This window comes from Corvus cornix, chromosome 20, assembly GCF_000738735.6.
Source record: "Corvus cornix cornix isolate S_Up_H32 chromosome 20, ASM73873v5, whole genome shotgun sequence".
Lineage (NCBI taxonomy): Eukaryota > Metazoa > Chordata > Aves > Passeriformes > Corvidae > Corvus > Corvus cornix.
The window spans coordinates 7,738,458-7,758,253 of NC_046349.1; the positions used below are offsets into that span (position 1 = coordinate 7,738,458).

The following is a 19,796-nucleotide window of genomic DNA, read 5'->3' on the forward strand; positions in this document are numbered from 1 at the left end:
CGCAGACGCTGTCTCTGACCGGCCGCAGCGTCCACTGTCAACGGCACCGCGCGGGGGGCAGGAAAACGAGGGAGAGGCGGCTGGAAAAGTACATTTTGCGCGGTTGGGTCCCCATTCCCTCCCCAAATCCACGGGGAGCGAGACGGCGACGTGCAAAGCCCCGAGCCCGGGGGGCTGTCAGCCACCAGCAGCGCCAGGAGCAGGGTGAGACCCCCGCGCAGCCTGGAGTGGACGGATACTCGTGAAGCCCCCGGCCGGGAAAGTGAAGAGCAATTCGCGGACACTGCGTGGGACAGGGACCTCTGTGGTCCACCCCACCTGCTCGCAGGAGAAATCCCACCAAACCAGCTCCACGGGGAACCAAAACCCAATCCCGCCGGGCCATCCCGGGGGGAAGCACTGCAGCCCCGCCTTCTTCCCCCGGCCCTCGCCGCCCCTCGGGGTCCCGGCGTAGGGCGGTCGCCGCGTTCCGCTCTTGGTGACCAGTGCACGTCCCACCACACGGACACCCGGTGGGCGCCGTGCCGCTCCACACCAGCCTGGGGTGCCCCGAAAACTCTCGGTGCCTGCCCGCAGGGCAGTGGGGCGATGCCTCTCGGGATCGCGGCCAATTTCCCGGGGAACTTCCAGCTGCTGATCCCCGGGAGCGGGGTCGGACCGTCACTGTCGGGGTGAGCGCGGCGCCCGGGAGGGACCCCCGAACGCTGCCGAAGCTGTAAAACCGCCCCCGAACCGCGCGTCCGCCCTTTCCCGGTGCGGCTGCACAGCACCGGTGCGCCGAACATTCGGCACCGCGAGGCTACCGCTGGCGCAACGGGTCCCGGGGATTTACCGGGTCCCGAGGATTTATTGAGTCCCGGGGCACCACCCCCTCCCCGGGGAATCACGTCCCTGACAGCACAACCTCCCCGCCGGGTCATCACCTCCACCCTGTGCACCGCCCCCCTCCCCGGTGCACCGAGCTACTGCCGGCGCACCGTGTCCCGGAGCATCGCTCCCCCGGCGGCATCACACGCAGCCCTCCCCGGTGCACCGGATCCCTTGCACCGCACGGCTACCGCTGGTGCCCCGCTCCCCCGAACCCCCCCCGGGGCATCCCGCCCTCCCGGTGCGCCGCCCGTCCCGGGGCGGTGGGTGGGTGGGGGCGGGTCACCCCCCGCCGTTACATAAGGGGCTACGTCAGGGCGCGCGGCCACGCTCTTATCCCACCGCCGCTGCCACCGCCGCTCCCCCACCCCGCCCATTCACACGCCACCGCCGCGCCCGGCCCGGAGCCCCCGCCGGCGCTCCCCAGGTGAGCCCCGCGGGCCAGGCCCGAGCCCGCACCACCTCCCCCGGGCCGCAGCCGGGGGGAAAGGACGGAGGGACGCGGGGGGGAACCCGCGGTGGACGCCAGGGCCCCCATGACCGGCCTGTTTACACCGGCGCGGCGCGTACCACCGTGGCGGGGGAGCGGGAGGGGCCTGCCGCCGCGCTGAGCCCTGGCCGCGCTGAGCCGCGCTGGCGGCGCCGCGACCCGGTTATCGCGCCCGGGGCGGAAAACCCGGACCTCCCTTTCCGAGTAGGGGGCCGGCACCGGGGAGAGGCCGAGCCCCGTTGCGGCGGCCGCCGCCCCCCCCCGGCGCCGCGGTGGTTCGCCCCGCGCGGCCGCGATTGGCCGAGCGCTTAAAGGGGCCGGCAGCGCGCGCTTTTCCGCCCCGCGGCGCGGCGGCGGCATCGGCGCGTGCCCCCTCGCCCGCGCGGCGCTGCCCGGCACGCGGGGCGGGGGGGGCCATGGACGGCGGCCGCCGCGGGACACAAAGAACGGCGCGGCGGCGGCGGGCGACGCGGCGCGGGGCCATGGCGGCGGCGGTGGCGGGGCCGGGCATCGGCGGCGGCGGTGGCCCGCGGTACAGCCTGCTGGCCGAGATCGGCCGCGGCGCCTACGGCGTGGTGTACGAGGCGGTTTCGGGCCGCAGCGGCGCCCGGCTGGCGGTGAAGCGGATCCGCTGCGACGCTCCCGAGAATGTGGAGCTGGCTCTGGCCGAGTTCTGGGCCCTGACGAGCCTCCGGCGGCAGCACCCCAACGTGGTGCGGTTCGAGGAGTGCGTCCTGCAGCGGCACGGCCTGGGGCAGCGCATGAGCCACGGCAACAAGCGCAGCCAGCTCTACCTGCGCCTCGTCGAGACCTCCCTCAAAGGTACCGGCACCCCTGGGGCACCCCCGGCACGGCCCCAGCGCCCTCTTAGGGCACCTCCCGGGCTGCCCTGCCACGCCCAGGGCCTGTCCCTGACACCCGTGTCACCCATTCCTACCCCTGCGCACCTGGATTTGTCACCTCCCCGCTGCCTCAATGACCCCCACACCCATCCTCCTGCCCCACTCCCACGTTACACCCCTCTGACCAGGTGACCGCCGGGATGCCCCATGCAGGACGTCTTGGTGTTGTCTCCCTTCCCCACGGACACCCTTCCACAGTACCCGCACCTCAAGCACTGCTGCTGCCCTTGCTTGCTCCCCATCGCCCTATTGCTCAAATCCCTCGTGGGCATTGTCTGTGCTCAAGAGCACCCAAAGCTCCCCCCAGCTCTCATAATGCCCTTCTCCCCACCTTGACTCACTGCTTTTCCAGAGTAACCACCCCTGGGGTCTCCCCACTGTGCAGGCATCACCCCTGCAGTCTTAGGGTCCCCTCTGGGGTATCTGCTCTAGGCTTGCTCCCATCACCCATCTTTGTCCTGTCCTGCAGGGCTCCCCACAGGGTCCCTCTGCTGCCCTTCTTTGCTGCCACCCACCCTGAACACACCTGGGGAATCCTTGTCCTGGACCCTGTGCCACCCCCTGTACTCTCCCTTTCCTGTATGCTGCTCCCAGGAAACCATTCCCTAAACCCCACCCGTGTCTTGCAGCAATGCCATGGGCTCCCTCCGTGTGCCCTGCAGTCCTGCCCCCAGTCCTGACGGGCCCTGTTGTTATCTCCAGGCTCAGACCCAGCCCCTGGGGGACATCCCTGTGTGCTGGACCCCTGGCCAGCACTGACCTCCTCCTCCCTTACACCTCAAATACTGAGGCTCTGTCTGCTATCCTGACCTGTGCCATAGCTCTCACACATCCCTCGGGAACCTTCACAGCCTGTGTCCCAGTTACACCAAGGGGACATCTCCCCCTCTCTGCCCGATGCGCTGTCCCATCTCTGAGCACCCCAAGGCTGCCCCCTGTTATGGCTCAGGCTCTCACAGCTTTAGGACTGTCCCCATGTTCCCCCATTGCTGTCTCTGTGGGAGCAGCCCTGGAAGCACTAATGCCTGTAGCCTGGGCTGATACCCCCATTTTCCCCTGGGGTCCCTCAGCATCATGGGGCTGTCAGGGGTCACCTTCTCCTGTCACAGCCAATGACTGTGATGGTGACATCTCCAAAATGCTCCCTCCCTCCCTTTGCTCCCTTTGCTGCTTGTCAGATGCAGCTTTGCCAATGTGCCGTGAAGATGTGGAAAAATACTGGAGCCCTGTGCCCCCTGTGCTCATCCCAATCCTTCCTTCCCCAAACTTGTGTGTTGGGATTCCTGTCAGCTCCTTGGGGAGCTCAGTCTCCCTGTGCCCCCCAGTGTAGGCAGCCCCCAGGCCCCCTGCCAGGCACAGAGCTCGTGCAAAGCTCCTGAGATCCGTCCTCTGAGCAAACCTGTGGCTCTGACTGTCCCTGCCTTGCCTGTCCCCTCTGTATCCCTGGTGGGAGGATATGTCCAGACCTGCCTGGCTCTCCCCATGCATCCCAGCTCCTGCTCTTCCTTCACACAACCACCCAAGGGAGGCTCCCTGAGAAGGGCAGTGTCCAAATTCCTGTACAGCCAGGGCACATAGCTCCCTGGGAGAGGAGCCAACTCTTCCCTTTGGGTGTGTGTCCAGCTGTAGCATGTGTGGGGGGTTCTGCCCCCCTCTGTCATGTTGCACACCCCGAGGAGAGGTGGCTTGGCTTGGGGAAGCTCTTGGGTAGCTGGAGGTGCCCCATCTCCAGGTGGAGAAGGAGACCCATAGATGCCCCATCTCTAGGTGGGGGTTGAGCCTCCTGAATTCCCAGCAATGGGAAGGGCTTTGCCTGCCCTGGTCCTGCTGCAGCCCCTTAGAGGGGAGCCGAGCTGGACTCTGCATCCCCAGCCTGGAGCAGTTTGACTCCCCAAACCAAGCTGGAGCACATTCTCCCTTCCATCTGCCTGGCTGCCCTCGGGGCTGTGTTGTGCCGGGCAGCCTGTGCTTGCTGCTTTCCCAAGCCTTGGGTCTGATAGACATAGATAAATATTTTCAAAGCAAAAGCTGGAGCTGGATGAGCCCCGCAGGTCTCCTGCTCTCCTTCCCTGGCGGCAGCAGCGCTGGAGCTGTGGCGGTGGCCGTGGAGCTGTGCTGCCGTGCCATTCTGCACGACTGCAGCTGGGCTATTTACAGGCCAGCACAGATGCTGTGCCAACGTGCTGGGGCTCAGGGCACAGTGAGGATTAATCCGAGACTTTCTGAATCAGGAGCACAACTGTCGGGATACCAGGCGGGGTTTGGTCTCAGCTATGGCGCGGAGCCTGAACGTTTATCATTTTAACGAGGTGTGGAGTAATTAAATTTAAGGGCAGGATGTGTAAAGGAAGGTGAAAGCTCGGCACTGAGCTGGAGGAGAGGCACATACCCGTGCAATGTGCTTGGAGCCCTGACACAGGAGCACCTCCAGGGCTTGTGCACATCACGTGCCCCTCTTGCTCCTAACCCACAGCAGTGACAGCTGCCTTAAGTGAACAGGTATAAAGTGTGGCTTCCTGCTCCTCCCATGCCATCTGTGGCCACCAGCCTGCTACCAGCACTCAGCCTCACTCGTGGGCTGCCCTGGTGTCACCCATATGTGTTGCCATCATTCCAACCACCCAGAATTCCATGCTGCTAGCTCCCATCTCTCTGCTGCTGCCTCCTTGCACAGAGGGAGTCAGAGGTTATGTGTGGTGGTGGGCACTGGGATGCTGCTTCTGCTCTCATTAGATTTTTATTTTCCCTGTGAAGCTAAGCAAATTAGCATGCTGCTAATGAGCTCCCAGGATGGGGTGGGGGAGGTGTGTGTGTGCTGCTGGAAGGATGGAGTGTGAGTGTGTTCCATCCTGTGTTTGGGCAGGGAGCACATGGGGATGCTGGCTTGGTGATAGAGAACAGGTCCAGCCTGTCATTGGCATCTCCTCAGCTCTTGACTGCTTGTCTTCAGTTTGCTAACAAACATCTCATCTTTAGGGAGCATATTGCCAGCTCTTTATGTTTAAAGCTGTTTGTTTTGAAGGCAGGAAGATGATTTAACAACTAAAACAGTTTCAGATTATAGAAAGAAAATGAGGAAATATTACTTTTGGCTTAAGCCTCTACTTGCAACACTCCACCCAAAGTGAAGTGCCTGGTGCTCACAGCTACTGCTGGATCCCCATCATCTTTCCTGCTCTTGCTGAGGTTCAGGGGCTAGGTTTTAAATCAGAGCCTTCCTTATGCTGAAAACAAACCTTGACTTGTCGGAGCTAACAGTTCCTGGCTGCTGCTGAGCCAGTGTTTGAGCCACTTCCTCTGGGAAGGGGCTGCCAGCAGTGCTGTGTGGATGCTCCCACCTGGCTGTGTGTGAGGGATGTGGGGCTCTGCTGTGCTCCCTGTCATGGTTTGATTCCTGGCAGAGAATAGCCAGACCCTTCAGCTCCCTGTGTTGGGGCTGTATGGCTGCAGAGGGGAGCAGGAAGGCTGAACCCTGTGTCCTGCTGTGATGTCACTGGGGTTTAACAAATCAGAGTGGTGGCAGCTGTGTGAGCTGGGGCTGTCCTGGCTCTGCCAAGGTCTCTGCTCCCAGGACAAGCAGCCTCTCCTTAAGTTTCCATGCTGTCATGCCGAAGGTGGCTTGCACCAGAGAAGCTGCTTTTCCTGGTCAGCATTTTGGTCTCCAGAGCCAAGCTGTCCTGTGCTGCTCCCAGCTGGCCCTTGGGCTTTCATGCTGAGCCCCCTTCCAGCCAGATGAGACCTCCGAAGTGCACCCTGTACCCTGTGTATCTCCACCCTGTTCTTTCATCCCCCAGATCTAACCTTCAGACCTAACCTCAGCAAAAGATTGCCGAGGATAGGGAGGTGCAGCCAAATCCTTCTGTTGTGCAGATTTCCATTTCCATAACAGTAGCCATGGATACAGACTGTTTGTGCAAATAACCAATATTCCCACCCACACTGATTGCTGACCAGTGCTGGGTGTCCCTGGTAGTCCTTGGCTTTACCTGCTGCTGGAAGTTTTTTTGCTTTCCCAGATGCTCTCTAGGGCTTTGCTCGAACAAAACCCAACTTTGTCAAATGGGTGGAGTTATTTCACTGCTTTCAAAAACACTTGAGTTTGGCTGTGGGAGTTTTTAACTATGGCAGAGGTGAGTGGTGTCCTCCAGCTTCTCTCTTATGGTGCTTGAGGATTAAAAAAATCAGTTTCTAGAGCAAAATGATGCTCTGGTGGTGTGTGCAGGCTCTGCCAATCACCTGGGTGCTCTCTGGAGGAGACTTGGGGTCTGACAGTGGGGTTTGCATTCCTGGCATCAGCTAACAGGATGGGTCTGTTGCCAATGCCCCCTGGGGCATCCTGGCAGCCCTGGGGAGCACCAGTGGCAGACATGGCTCCATTAGCTGATATGATGCTGTTGTGTTCTTCACATGTTTAATTGATGTGCAGGAGAGTCCTTCCCTAGGTAGGAGTTTTATGGAGTAAAGCCTAGATTTAATGGACCAGCCCTGACATGCTCTGAGTTTGAAGAGCTCAGTTTGATGTCTGGTGAAGGAAGAAGCTGTTTGGGGTGTAATACTGGGTAGTATGAGCAGTTATAAGTGTGGCTGAGATTACACTCAGCAAACATTGTTTGTGGCTTGGACCTCTAGTTTCCTCTCATTAAAGACTTGTTGGCACTTAATGAAAGCTGGATGAAGTGGCAGAGTTTTCCCAGCACAAATGCAATCCTTAAATGCACAAATTCCGTCTGGGAAGACCCAGTGGGCCATAGGGCTTGGACACTGGTGTGACCACTCTTGGCAAGACTGTGCTGGCACAGTTTTAAGGGCTGTGATTTACTCCCTGTGTGCAGTTCCAGTAAAGTGTATGGAATGAGCCAGCCTTTGCCTCTTACAGCAGAGCTCAGATGGGAGAGGAGGCATTCACAGAACTGATTTTTCTCCTGTAGACTCACTGCTAATTGTGCTTTTAGCCTCTGCTGCTTTGGCTGTCAGAGCCTGGGGAGAATGGCCTGGTGGTAGGACTGAAGAAAATATGTTCTCTGCACTTTGCTGGGAGGAGGTCCCTGAGCCGGTTCCCAGCAGTGATTTGGATAAACATGGTGCTGGTGTGTTGTGCTCAACAGGATCCCAAAGCACGTGAAGGCACAGCAGTGCCAGCATCACTGGTGCCTTGCAGTGCAATAGGTCCCAGTCACATTCCCAAAGCCTTTGCTATCCACATAAACCAGACCTGTTGTTCCTCACCCATCCTGGGTCAGTATGGACTTTGTAATGTGTCTGAAAAACCCACTCTTTTATCCCTTTTGGTCAGGTGAGAGGATCCTGGGCTATGCAGAGGAGCCTTGCTACCTGTGGTTCGTCATGGAGTTCTGCGAAGGGGGAGACCTCAACCAGTACGTGCTGTCCCGAAGGCCCGACCCAGCCACCAACAAGAGCTTCATGCTGCAGCTGACCAGTGCCATTGCCTTCCTGCACAAGAACCACATTGTCCACCGGGACCTGAAGCCTGACAACATCCTGATAACTGAGAAATCTGGCACCCCTGTGCTCAAGGTGGCCGACTTCGGGCTGAGCAAGGTCTGCGCTGGCCTGACTGCTCGGGGCAAGGAGGGTGGGCACGAAAACAAAAACGTGAATGTGAACAAGTACTGGCTGTCCTCAGCCTGTGGCTCTGATTTCTACATGGCACCCGAGGTCTGGGAGGGACACTACACTGCCAAGGCTGACATCTTTGCCCTCGGCATCATCATCTGGGCCATGATTGAGAGGATCACTTTCATTGATGCCGAGACCAAGAAGGAGCTGCTGGGGACTTACATCAAGCAGGGGACTGAGATCGTGCCCGTTGGGGAAGCGCTGCTAGAAAACCCAAAGATGGAGCTGCACATCCCTCAGAAACGCAGGACTTCCATGTCTGAGGGGATCAAGCAGCTCTTGAAAGACATGTTGGCTGCTAACCCGCAGGATCGACCTGATGCCTTTGAGCTTGAAACCAGAATGGACCAGGTTACATGTGCTGCTTAAATTCAGGGCAGGGCACTGCTGTGCTTTGCAGCTGGGTAAGTGATTCGCACTTTTTGTCTTATTTCTGTTGGCTGTACTGGCCCAATAGTGCACTTTGTAGTGACACAAAGGAGACTTTTATGTTTCTAGAGCTATTTCTATAGTGACTCATCAGAGCACTGCTTCTGAGATTGTTTTCATCTATTCTACTGCAAAAATAAAGCAGAGGTGAGAAATAGAATTAGCAGCTGCACATCCTGTCACCGCCCGAGGGCCCAGTGGAGCTGGAAGGGCTGGGTAGGAGCCCTGCTCCTCAGAGGTCCTGGCTAGTGGCTGAGACAGGCTGGGGCACAGCAGAGAGAGACCTGCAAGCACTTGCTATAAGCTTTAGGGACATCTGTCTCTCTCAGGGGCAGGGAGGGATCTGCCAGTTCTGCCTCTCCTGCTGTGTGATATAATTTCCACGGTCTGTGCTGGGAGCAGCTCCCTGTCTAGCACCATCCCCCTCCCCTGTGACACTTGGAAAGGACACCTCAGGGCTCAGCTGGCTTAGTGAGCAGGCACCAAGTGGCACATCTGTCTTGGCACAAAACTCTTTGCTTTCACCTACAAGGCACGTGGGTCCATCTTGTGGCTCTGTTTCATTTCCCTATTAAAGGCAGGACTTCCCTTTGGTGTGAATGTCAGTGGCCCAAATCCAGGAGATGCTTTGGTCTCCAGCATCTGTGTTTGTAGACCTGTGTCTACTCAGGAAGGAAGCTTAAAAACAGCTCTGCTCAGACTGAGCTCAGCTCTGTCCAAGCAGAGTCCCCTCTCTTCTCCCCCCCTGCTAAACAGTCTCAAGCTCTGAGGTCCTGATCCTGAGGCCTGGGTGGTCACACATGGTCTGGAAGGACCCCCAGGGTGTGGGGTAGCTGGTGGTGTCACTAACCAGTGACACGGAAGGACTGGGAGGTGTTGCCTACACAGCAAAGCTGTCTGTAAACAGGAGCTGTTACTAGGGATTCTCCCAGCCAAGCATTTCAATGAAACTGAAGATTACCAGGGGTGAGGCTGACGTCTTTCCAGCCCACATCCTTTCTCAGCCTCCTGCAGAGCTGCCTGCCCATCACTGGTCCCAGGAGATCTCTGACAGCCTGCCTGTGTCAGGTGGTGGCATCACAGCTTGGGCCCCAGCCCTCACCTCGCCCTGAAACCACACAGAGCCAGCTGGACTGGAGCTGACCATGGATGTAAGAGGGCAGAGAGGGAGGAAACCATTTCCCTGGCCACCTGATGGCTGTGTGCCTGGCCAACTCTGAGAGCAAGCCCCCAGCAGCAGGTGGTGGGGAAGGTGGTGGCATTTCGGCTGGTTTTGCTAAAACCCCTCATTGCTGCCACCTGAGGGTTCCTGAGCTTATGGAAAAGGATGTGGTGCCTGACTCCCCCTCTCTCTGTGTGCCCAGGTACACTCTGTGCTGTATGTAGAAAAATAGGGATATGGAAATGAAAAGAGCTATTGGGTTGGTCTTGTTCTTCTCTGTTGGTTTGTCCAAACTGGTCCACAGACCATCCCCTCTGCACTCTTCCAGGCACAAAATATTTAACACCCATCTCAAGTGTGAATAGCTGATTTGAGCACTGCTGCCTGGGGCTGGATACTGGTCCCAGTGCAAGTGCGGGCTGGGATTAGGGTGGGGGTGTGAATCTGCGGAAATATGAGCCCTTAAGATGGGTGTGCTCCAGCCCCGGGGAAGAGCAGACACCCGGCCTTGTGCCCCGGGGCGAGGTGCAGGGCTGGTGGGGATGTTGGAGCAGCTCTGCCGCAGGTGGAGGGTCAGGCCGGGCTCTGCCATCTGCGCTGGCTCTGTGCTGACACGATGCTGCTGCGTTATGCAACCAGCCCCTGCCCTCGGGGGAAAATTCATCCTGCGCAGATCTGCGGAATAGTACATGAAGGGATAACAAACACCGAGGGGACAGTCCTACCCCACGGCTGTTTGCTCAAACCCAGCTGCCTCCTGCAGCCCCCCCCACCCCACTCCATCCGTGAGTCTGCACCGATCGCTCCATCGTGACACAGCTGCAGTAGCCAGGGATGCTCTTACATAACCCAACCTGCCACATGGAGCGTGATCGCTTGGCCCAGATAGAGCCCAGCACCAGCCATATGTTCCCTGCAAACCCAGAGTATTCCTCTGCCTCACTCGTGGGACAGCCAGAATATTTGGTGGGTTTTGCGGTGTAGTTGTGCATTCACATCAGCCTTCTTCTGGGTGCTATTAAATGCAAATCTTAAATTGGAAACCTGCTTGAGAAGCTTAAAATGGGATTTAGAGCAAGGCCTGAATTCTGCTCTCAGGTAATTTTAGTTGACCGAGAAACTCATGTAACCTCTTCCAACTTATTTGTGGCACTGGTGTGTAGCTTTGCTATGCTGGGTCATGCAGCGGGTTCTTCCCCAGGACAGTTCAGACCTGCTCAGCCTTGGGTTCATGTCATAACCTGGAAAACTGTAACCCTCCCTGACCCAGGGAATCGGATTTTTGCTTATTCTTTGCTATGCCACTGACCTCTTCAGATTTCGCTTCATGTCTCAGCAGCTTCGCCTTTAGTTCTGCCACGGATGCTGCACGCACCTGACAGCTTCATGCTCTGTTACTCTCCCAAAATGCAGATAGGAAATGTCAGTTCTCAGACAGGAAAGTGTTTTTGGCTTGGTTTATGCTGGACACTGAGGTGGAGATGACTCATTATCTCCTTGTGCTTCCCACTGTTGGTGGCCCTGGGGCAATAGTTCTAGCAGAGGTAGGCAGCATTTCCCTGGGAAAAACGAAGGTATTCTCTTTTTAATTTGAACGCTGCTTCCCTACCTTCTCCAAATGTTTACATAAAGCCAAGTTTATCTACAACTCCCTAGAGTTGTTGGCAAAAACTGCCTTTTGGGCAAAGAGGACAAAAGCCTTTCTAGTACAATTAGGGAGTGGCTGGGTTGTGCGGGGTATTTGCTGATGGGTCTCTTTGACTGTGTGATAGCCCAGCACTAACTGCACTGCACACTGGGGAGTATTTCACCCCTCCTTCCCAGTACTGGAAAGCTAGGACAACTCTCCTTTCCTGCAGTGTGAACATCTTTCTTTCTATGTCACCTTTGTAGTTGCCTTCCAGATTCCCTGGGGCTTGTGAGGGGCCTCCCTGAGATGCTGCTCCAGTGGGATCCTCTGATGGGGTGGGTTTGTGCAACCCCTTAGACAAGTTGCAGAGGCACAAGGGTACAGTGGCAGTTTCAGCTTTTGCTGCTTACTGCAGTGACACAGGGGCCTTGGCCACAGAAACACAAGGGGGGTGAGTACAGCATCACCCACCACTGACAATTATGTGTTTAAGAAACTTTGTCGTTTTGATTCACACAGGACATCAAACCACAATGGTTGTGATCAGTGTAGAAGGCAGCTTGTTCTGGTAGATTGTATTCAATGATATTTTCACTGTGCATAAAACAGTTGGTCTGATTTTGGGTGGATGCTAAGATGAATGGCAACAATCTGTGCAGGCTGCAGCATCTCAGGGGCTGTCATGAGCAGGAAGGTGTTCAATAGCTGTGGCCAGCCTGGTTCTCTCCAGCACTCCTCTGTCACTGGGTTTGATTATTCCAGTTTCAGCTGAAAGTGGCTGTTTGCATTTGCATTGTTCTGCTCTTTGCATTTCCAACGTGCACCAGGAGCTGATGCTGAACAAGCTCATCTGCTCACCCTGCATGATGGTGTCTGTCCTGGCCAGAGCTCTCTGGTGCTGTGCCCAGCCACTCCCAGCACTGCTGATAAACTGCTGCCCTGTGGAATTTTGGAGCTGGAGGACAGACAGGGATCAGGGACACAGCAGCAGCTCTGAGAGCTGTCAGTGAACATGGGCTGCTGCATCATGTTAGATCTTGTCTGTTAGTATCACTCAGCTCAAGTTTTACTCACTGGCCAGTTAAAGGACAGCAATTTCATTCCTAAAACAATGTTGGTTTTGACTTTGGACTGTTTTTTATGTGGTTTGTGGATCTTGGCATGGACAAAAGCCACAGGACAGTAAAAGCAGTGTCAGTTCCTCTTCTCAGCCGTAACAGTGAATGCAGCATCACAGGGGCCACCCCACAGAGTGGTGATACCCTTCTGGGCAGTGTTGATTCTACCTGGGGTGAAATGAGGCCCTGAGGGTGACCTGGACCATGTCACTTCTGGCCAATTGTGTTAGTGTTTGCTCACTGTCACCCCTGCTTTGCCTTCTGGGGGAGGTCACTGCGGTTGGATTTAAGGATTCACCCAAGGAATGCATCACAAGTATAGGTACAGAGCACGAGGAAAGGCTCAAGAGATAAATCAGGCACTCAGCCCCCTTCCCTCGCACTCTGTGTTCCCACACAGGGGCAGATGACATGGTTAACACGAGGAGGTGATGGGTTATCTCTCCCTCCTCTGCACTGAGTCCTCTCTGCCCTGCAGACCCCTCTGTGTGACCCCCACATTGGTGTCATCTTGCGTGCTGGGTGAGGGCTCCACGGGCTGCTGGTTCACATCCTGCTGATGCCGAATGAACGTTCGAGCTGATTAAAACTATAAGTGGCATCAGTGGAGGGATTAAAAGCTCCTGAACAAGCCCCTGCAACAATGTGCGTCAGTGGGGTGAGCTCTCCTGTCTCAGAGCAGTGAGCTCAGGGCTGCTCAAGCAAGCGCCTTCCCTGAAAATGCTCCTGCTCCAGGGAAGCACAAACAGAAACACTGCCCTACTTGCTAATGAAGCTGCACAATAGGAGAAATCTTCCAGGAGAATCCCTCTGTGTTTGCCCTGACCCAATGTCTGTGTGCCTCTTGCCTCCTCAAACAGAAAGGCTTTATTCCAATGGCAGCCTGCAAAAGTGGCATCCCTTGGTTAACCTCTCCTGAAAAGGAGTGTGCCCAGGACCCTGCCTTCTGCTCTGAGCAGCCTCGTCCTTTAGAAATGTGTTCCTCAGGCAGGGATTTCTTTAATGAGATTTCCTAGGACTAAGGGATTGGAGTAATTTGCTGGGCAGATGCATTTTTTCTGCAGCAGGTCTTTCCCACTGCTCCCTTGGTGTCTCTACAGAGCCCCTCACCCATCCCTGGTGGGGTGGGACCTGCCCCTGCTGAATGGGGGAACTAAATCCACCCCCCACATTTTTTTTTCCATGTCACTGTCTGAGTTTAGAGCTCATAGACCACCCCTGCTGCTTCCCACCACAGCTGCTGCCCTTGGCTCTGCTGGTGCCTCCTTGAGTTTGGGACATCCTGAAGGATGTATTTTCAGTACAGAAGTGACATCACGTGTACATGTGCTGTTCTTCTGCTGTCCACAGGGAATCTTCTGGGTTGCACACAAATTGTGTGGAAAGCACTGGTAGCTTATGTGCAGAGTTGAGCATTCCCATGTCCCTGAGCTTGGAGGATGGGCGGGTGTCAGGGCTGTGGATGAATGGGTGCAGCACCCTTGCTGCTACAGGGACCATGGAGGTTGTTGTGTGTTGAGACTTTGGCCTAAGCAGGGATTGATGCAGCAAATACCTGCCTGTTCTAAAATCCCTGGCACTGAGCATCCTTGTGGGCTGAGCTGTGAACCTATCCTGCTCTGCTTCCAGTTGCACCAACCTGGATTTTACCCACCTTTTGCAGAGCTGCTCGCAGTGTCTGAGCTGCTGCTGATGTAGGGGATGAGCAGTGCAGGGCAGCTCCAGGGTTGCAGCTTGTTCCACCTTTCCTGATAGAGAACAGGGAGCCGTCACTCACAGACACATCACATGGACTCTCAAGGCCAGGCTCTGCCGTGGGAACACTTGTCCTTGTTCCAGCAGGACTGTCACTGCGGGGAGCTGTGTGGGATGGGGCTGTGTTGTGGGGAGGTGCTCAGCCCCAGCCAGCCTGTCCCAGCTCAGCTCCCGCCTGGGGCAGCTGCATACATGCTGTCCTTGGCAATGTGCTCTATGCACTGCTGTCTGAGTCCCTCTGGGGAAAAAACTGACTCTAAACTGAGCCCAGTTCCTATCTGGATCGATAGCAAAAGCACTGGGCAGTAGAGAGATGTGGCAGCACTCGTTTTGGACTAACTGGGATCAGTGGGCAGGTGGCAGGAGTGGTGTCCTACACCCCTTCCATCCAGCAGCCAATGCCTGGAGTCATAATGTAGTAACTGGGGCAAACCACTGACAAACCTGACCTCTTTCTCCTCTCTTGTTTTCTCTTGCAGATTTATTTACCAGGGACCCATAATCTCCATTATTTACGTGCAACAAGGAAGTCAAAGATAAGGGAAGATGATGATACAGAAGATCCCTGGTCTGCAGGATCTCTGGCAATGTGAAATCTTTGGGTGTTACTTTTTTGTGTTGGGAAGGGGTGTTGTGGGGGTGTGGGAGGGGGCTGGAGGGGCCTGTGGAAGAACACAAGCTGGCAGCTGTCACATTCATGAGACTTTGAAACAAGATCCAGAGAGCAGAGCTGCCCGTGCCCAGCCCTCCCCATGTCTCCTGTGCTGCCGTTTGATTTAGTAGATGTTTCTAGGGATGTGGTTCCATAAGGAAGTGGGTATCAGCAGCCTGATGGTGAGGTGTGCTGCCAGGCACCAGCTCCGAGTCCAGCTGGGCACAGTTTTGGGTTCAAAGCTTCTGATTTTGCCTAGGGAAAATGGGAGCTGAGTGCTGGCTAGGTTTGCCTCGGGAGTGCAGTGCTTTAGGAAAAATGAGTCTCTTGGACCACATGTTGCAAGCAGCTAAATAACCTCATAGCCAGGCAGCCCCTGAGTAGGTGGTGCTGCCCAGGCTATGAGCAGCTGACATTAGGATAGAGTAGGATAAACAAGCTGGAAAGCCATTTGGCAAAGCAGGTCTTCCCAAGCTGGATTTCACTATCATCTTTGTTACTGTTTTTCTATACAGAGGGAACTGGGGAGCTGCTGAGTACAATTTTCAGGTTGACATCATCTGAGTACAAGAGAAACAGAAAGCAGTCCACTTCTCTGATCCATTTAATGCCAAACTTCAGTCGATAGGAACAATGCTGGGGAGAGAAGGAGGTTTGGCCTTAATGGCTCATGGGCTGGATTCTATCCTCCCACAGGACACTTTTCCCTGCTAGCTAATGATCTCCAGGAAGCAAAAGGCAATGCTGCTGTTCAGGGTGGGTTACAGTACAGCACAGCTCAGGTCAGGAGATTGGAACCTCAGGCTGAGCAGTTTATACTCTATTTCCTTGCCTGTATTTGAAGCAAAACTCCTATTCTGGGGCTGCCCTGTGTTGATGATCTTTAGACTTTGCTCACTGTAAATGCAATGTAAAGCACCACCTCTTCTCCACCCTGCAGCTTCTGAACCACCTAAGATGTTTCTTAGCAGGTGAAATCACCCAGCAGTGGTTTGGGAAGTGGGCTGGTCTGACCCAGCATCACTCCTGAGCTGCTGGGGTGCTCAGTCTGGAGCTGGCCATGGCCATGGGCAGGAGAGGGTCCCCCTGGCCCCCTCATCCCTGGCTGTGGGAACTGGTCCTTGCCTGCACTTTCCTCTGCCATCACTGGAAGGTTCCTAACTGGCAGCACCTCCATGTATCTCCTCAGTGTACTTTGCTGACCTCACAGGAAGGAACGGAAATCGAGGAAATTCAGGTGGGCTAAGGCAGAGCAGGGAAAGGATGGAGGGGCTTCTTTCTTCTCTTCCGTCTTTTCCAGGACATAAAGCTAAAGCTGTGGCTGCAGGAAGGCCTGGTCCCTCTTAGGAGGACTAGAAGTCTCCAGACTGGCTGTCTGTGACTTTTGAAGGTTTGGACAGCACAAATGCAGCACCAAGCCCTTGTTCTCACACTGCTCTTGTGTTTGTCCCTAGGGATGCTTCTGTGTACTGCAGCTGGGTGGGATTCCTGCAGCTTTCTGTGCTGCATCCCACGGGAAGGGGAGAGTGAACCCTTTATCTCACAAGTGCAGTGTTAGTGCCCTGATCACTGGACCATCCTTCCTCCACCTGGCAGAGCCTTTGCTCCTGACTGTTACAGCTGTTCTAACTGAACCCTGGCCTGAACAGGTGCAGTAAGAGGGCTTTGTCCTCCAAGCCTTGGCTTTCCCTGCTGGAATGGCATCTCAGCAGGCATAACTTTGCAGCTGAAGGGAGCTTCCTAGCAGGAGAAATACCAAGTCTGAAAGGCAGGAGGTGAAGCTGGAAGGCAGTGAGTGGGTTGCCTTGTTCCTCTCAGGACAGGAGTGAGTCCAGCAGGCCCTGGGAGGGCCAGCCCTCTTGGTCCACTGCTGTTTCAGGCCATCTTCAAACCACACGTCTCCACCTCAGCTTTTGCATTGCAGATGTGTTTTTCAACAGCTTGATGTTAGTGAGCTAGACCGTAGTGCCTTACTTAGGATTTAGCGAACACTTCCAAGGAGGAGTCCTAGGGCTGCTAGCCTTTGGCCAATGTGGATGTTTCCCTGATTAGTTTGTCCTTTTAAGAGCATTTCTCTCTGATATTGCTGCTGTGTTCAACTCCCCAGACTATACAGGAACCTGCTTTGTGTTTACAGCTCCCCACATCTCCCCTCCAGTTACTTTGGCCCAGACCAGCACTCCCTCTAGAACAATGTGGGAACGGGGAACAGCTCAAACCTGCATATGCTGTGGGATGGAGAATGTTCAGCCTTCTCTCCCCAGGTGGGTCTATCCAGCCTCACCTGCCCAGCTCCTGCAGGCCACTCTGCTGTGGATGTTTGGCACTAGGATGTGTCACTGGGAAAATCCAAACTTAAGAAAGCAACACAGAGTCTGTGGCCCTTTTCCCAGCCCAGGGCCAGGCTGTCTCTGTCTCTTCCTGGCTGCAGTGAAGCTGAGCATGCAGGTGCTGGGGGTAGCTGGTTGGTGTGGGGGGAGCCAAGCCCCCCTTGCAGAACTCTCCAGGCTCGTGCGGCCCCAGATGGTGCCCACGCCAGGGGAGTGATTGTATGAAACTGTTTACTTCTGATTTTGCTGTTTACAAAAGGGATGTGGGGTGGGTGGGGGGAACAAGCCAAGCCTCAGGAGGATTGAGAAATGTGTTATCTGCACCAGCCTGCAGCAAGGCTGACACCACTGGCATCATGCAGGTGTCATGGGGATCTCCCAGCCAGCTTTTGGTCCATGGGGAGGAAAGCAGAGGTGGCTCTAGTCTAGAGGGGTTAGATTAGCTCCCCTGTATCCCCTTACTGCTGTGTTTGAGGTTCAGCAGTGCTAGTGACAGATAAGAGTTACCCCTGTGGTCTTCCTTTACTCCTCAGGACCCAGCTCCTTCACATATCACGGGCTCCCAGAGCCTTTCTGGAGCAATAAGATGTAAAACAAGCATTACCATCGTTGTGGAAATCCTCCGTTGTGTGCGGTGTCTGTCTCCTCCGTATGCAGTACGAGTCTGGGTTTAAGCCTGCCAAGTGTCACGGGGCAGCTGCTTCAACGGCACAAGCTGGGATTCGTTTCCCTGGGCTTTCTGCAGGTCAGGAGAACAGGGAAACACGCTGCTGCTTTCCTTCCTTACCCAGGCCTGTGCTGCTCAAGCCTCACACTACAGCTGCCCAGGGCAAGGGTGCTCCTGGTCCCTTTTTTGGCAGTGCTGGCATGGGATGGGTGTGCGGAGCTCAGCGCTGTGCTCTGCTCCTCACAGCCCCCAGCCCATCAGCCAGGGCAGCACTGGGAAAGCAGAGTCCCCATTTCCTTGGCACCAAGATTCAGCCAATGCTTGTGCCACTGGTGTGGGAAGAGTTGTGCCAGTGGCTCCTGTGCTCCTCAGCTGGTTACAGGCACATCCCAGCGGGTGGGCCCTTCATGTCCAGAAGCATTTCACACTTCAGGGCAGGGTGTCTGGGGTGGTGGGTGTAGCTAGAAGGGAAGTGCAGGGAGCTGCTCTCTTCCAGCTGTGATCTGCCAGATCATCTCTCTGCAGCCTGCCCAAATGCTTTTAGTCCTGAGGGTGTGTCTAGGCTGCTGAAAGAGCTCACGGGGGCCACACAGGAGTGCCTGGTGTCCCCATCCTGGCGCCTGCTCCCTTCACAGCAGCTGCCCAACCCAGCATGAGCCTTCAGCTCACTCACCCAGCAGGAAACAGCAGCTTTGCAGGGTGAGCTGCTTCACTACCACACCACCGGGGGTGCTGGGTGAGCCCCAGGACAGGGGCACTCTGCCCCAGCCCTGCTGAGGGCTCCCCCCACTCCTCACAGCTCCTGTGCTGAGCTAGCAAGAGCAGAAGGCTTAAACCCAGACTCTATAAACTAAAGATAATATTAGTAAATTAATCTGTATTTTTCTTTTTTTTTTTCTTTTTTGCACAGAAGCTGGTAATCTAGGACCTATGTGTGAACAACTTTATATAAATATTTTTTGTACTTGATTTACTTGGGTTGGTATGAAACATTCTATTTAAGTTCTTTGAACACTGTGGATCCCCTGATGTGTATGAATGGCAGAGGCTTTGTAAATTAAGGGACGTTTGTGTGAATAAAGCTATTTGATGGGGTTGAAAAGCCACACACAACTTGAAACGTGAGCTCTGTGTGTGTTTGTCCTTGGCTATGCTGGCAGCAGTGGGCAGACCAAGGCCCTAAAGCAGCTCTGTCTCCATCCTGGAGGGCAGGTCCAGCTAAGCCTGAGCTAGAACTGAGCTAGCTGGACTGACCTCGGGGCTTAGGGCACTAAACAAAGGCACCGTGGCCAGTGCCAACCAGAACGTGGCTCCTGGCATGTGGCACTTGTGGCCTTTTATCCTTGCCCTGGATTAGGATTAGCCCCGTTCTTGATGCAGACACCAAGTAGGACACTGTCATTAGCAGGACAGGCAAGCTCGGCCTCTGCCTGCACAGAAGCACCTCCCCATCCTGCCTCTTCCCCCGGTCCTGCCCCTTCCTCCCCATCTGGCCACATCCCTGGCAAGCCCACGGTTTGGGAGAAAGGACGAAAGTCCCACACCCAGCTGGCTGCGCACTCGTGGTGGCTGCAAACCCCACAAGGAAAAGCCCAGCAGAACTGCTACTTTAGTAGCCACACTTTCTCCCTTTGCACAGATCCTCTGCCCCAAATCCCAGATGCCCAAGCTGGTCACAGCAGCTGGCACTCTCCAGTGCCACAACTGCCATCCACGATAGGAAAAGCACTACGAGGCTGAGCCGCATCCTGCAGCCACGAGAAGTTTTCCTGTGGGTGACGTCCACAGGTCTCCAGCAGCCTGGGGCCAGCCCGGGCCGGCGTGGGCCACAGGCTGTCCCGGCAGCCGGGGCCGCGCTCCGCCGCTCGCCAGCCCTTGCGTAACGGCCCCGCAGCCTCGCACGACCCGCGGCAGCCGCCGCGCCCGCGCTGGGACGTGCTGGGCAGCCGGCCCTCCCCTCCCGCTCCCCCTGCGGCAGCCCCAGCGCCGCCGGCCCCGTGGCCGTGGGCTCCCCCCGCACGGCCGTCAGCATTGTGCTCCGTAATCGCTGCCGACAGGCACCTATAATGGATGTTTTCAGCCCAGTGGGGCCGCAGGGAGGCTGGTCGACCACAGCCGGAGCGATGCCGAGGGGCCAGAGCAGCCCCGCTCACCGGC

At 56.1% G+C, this 19,796-nt stretch overlaps 1 protein-coding gene across 1 annotated transcript; it reads left to right on the plus strand.

Moving 5' to 3' along the window:
• Positions 1-588: 588 nt before the first annotated feature.
• STK35 (serine/threonine kinase 35) lies at positions 589-18,759 on the plus strand. Its single transcript, XM_039563644.1, has 4 exons — positions 589-671; positions 1,566-2,179; positions 7,553-8,300; positions 14,470-18,759. The coding sequence occupies exons 1-3, from the start codon at positions 589-591 to the stop codon at positions 8,263-8,265; spliced, it is 1,410 nt and encodes a 469-aa protein (XP_039419578.1). The 3' UTR covers positions 8,266-8,300; positions 14,470-18,759.
• Positions 18,760-19,796: the final 1,037 nt, after the last annotated feature.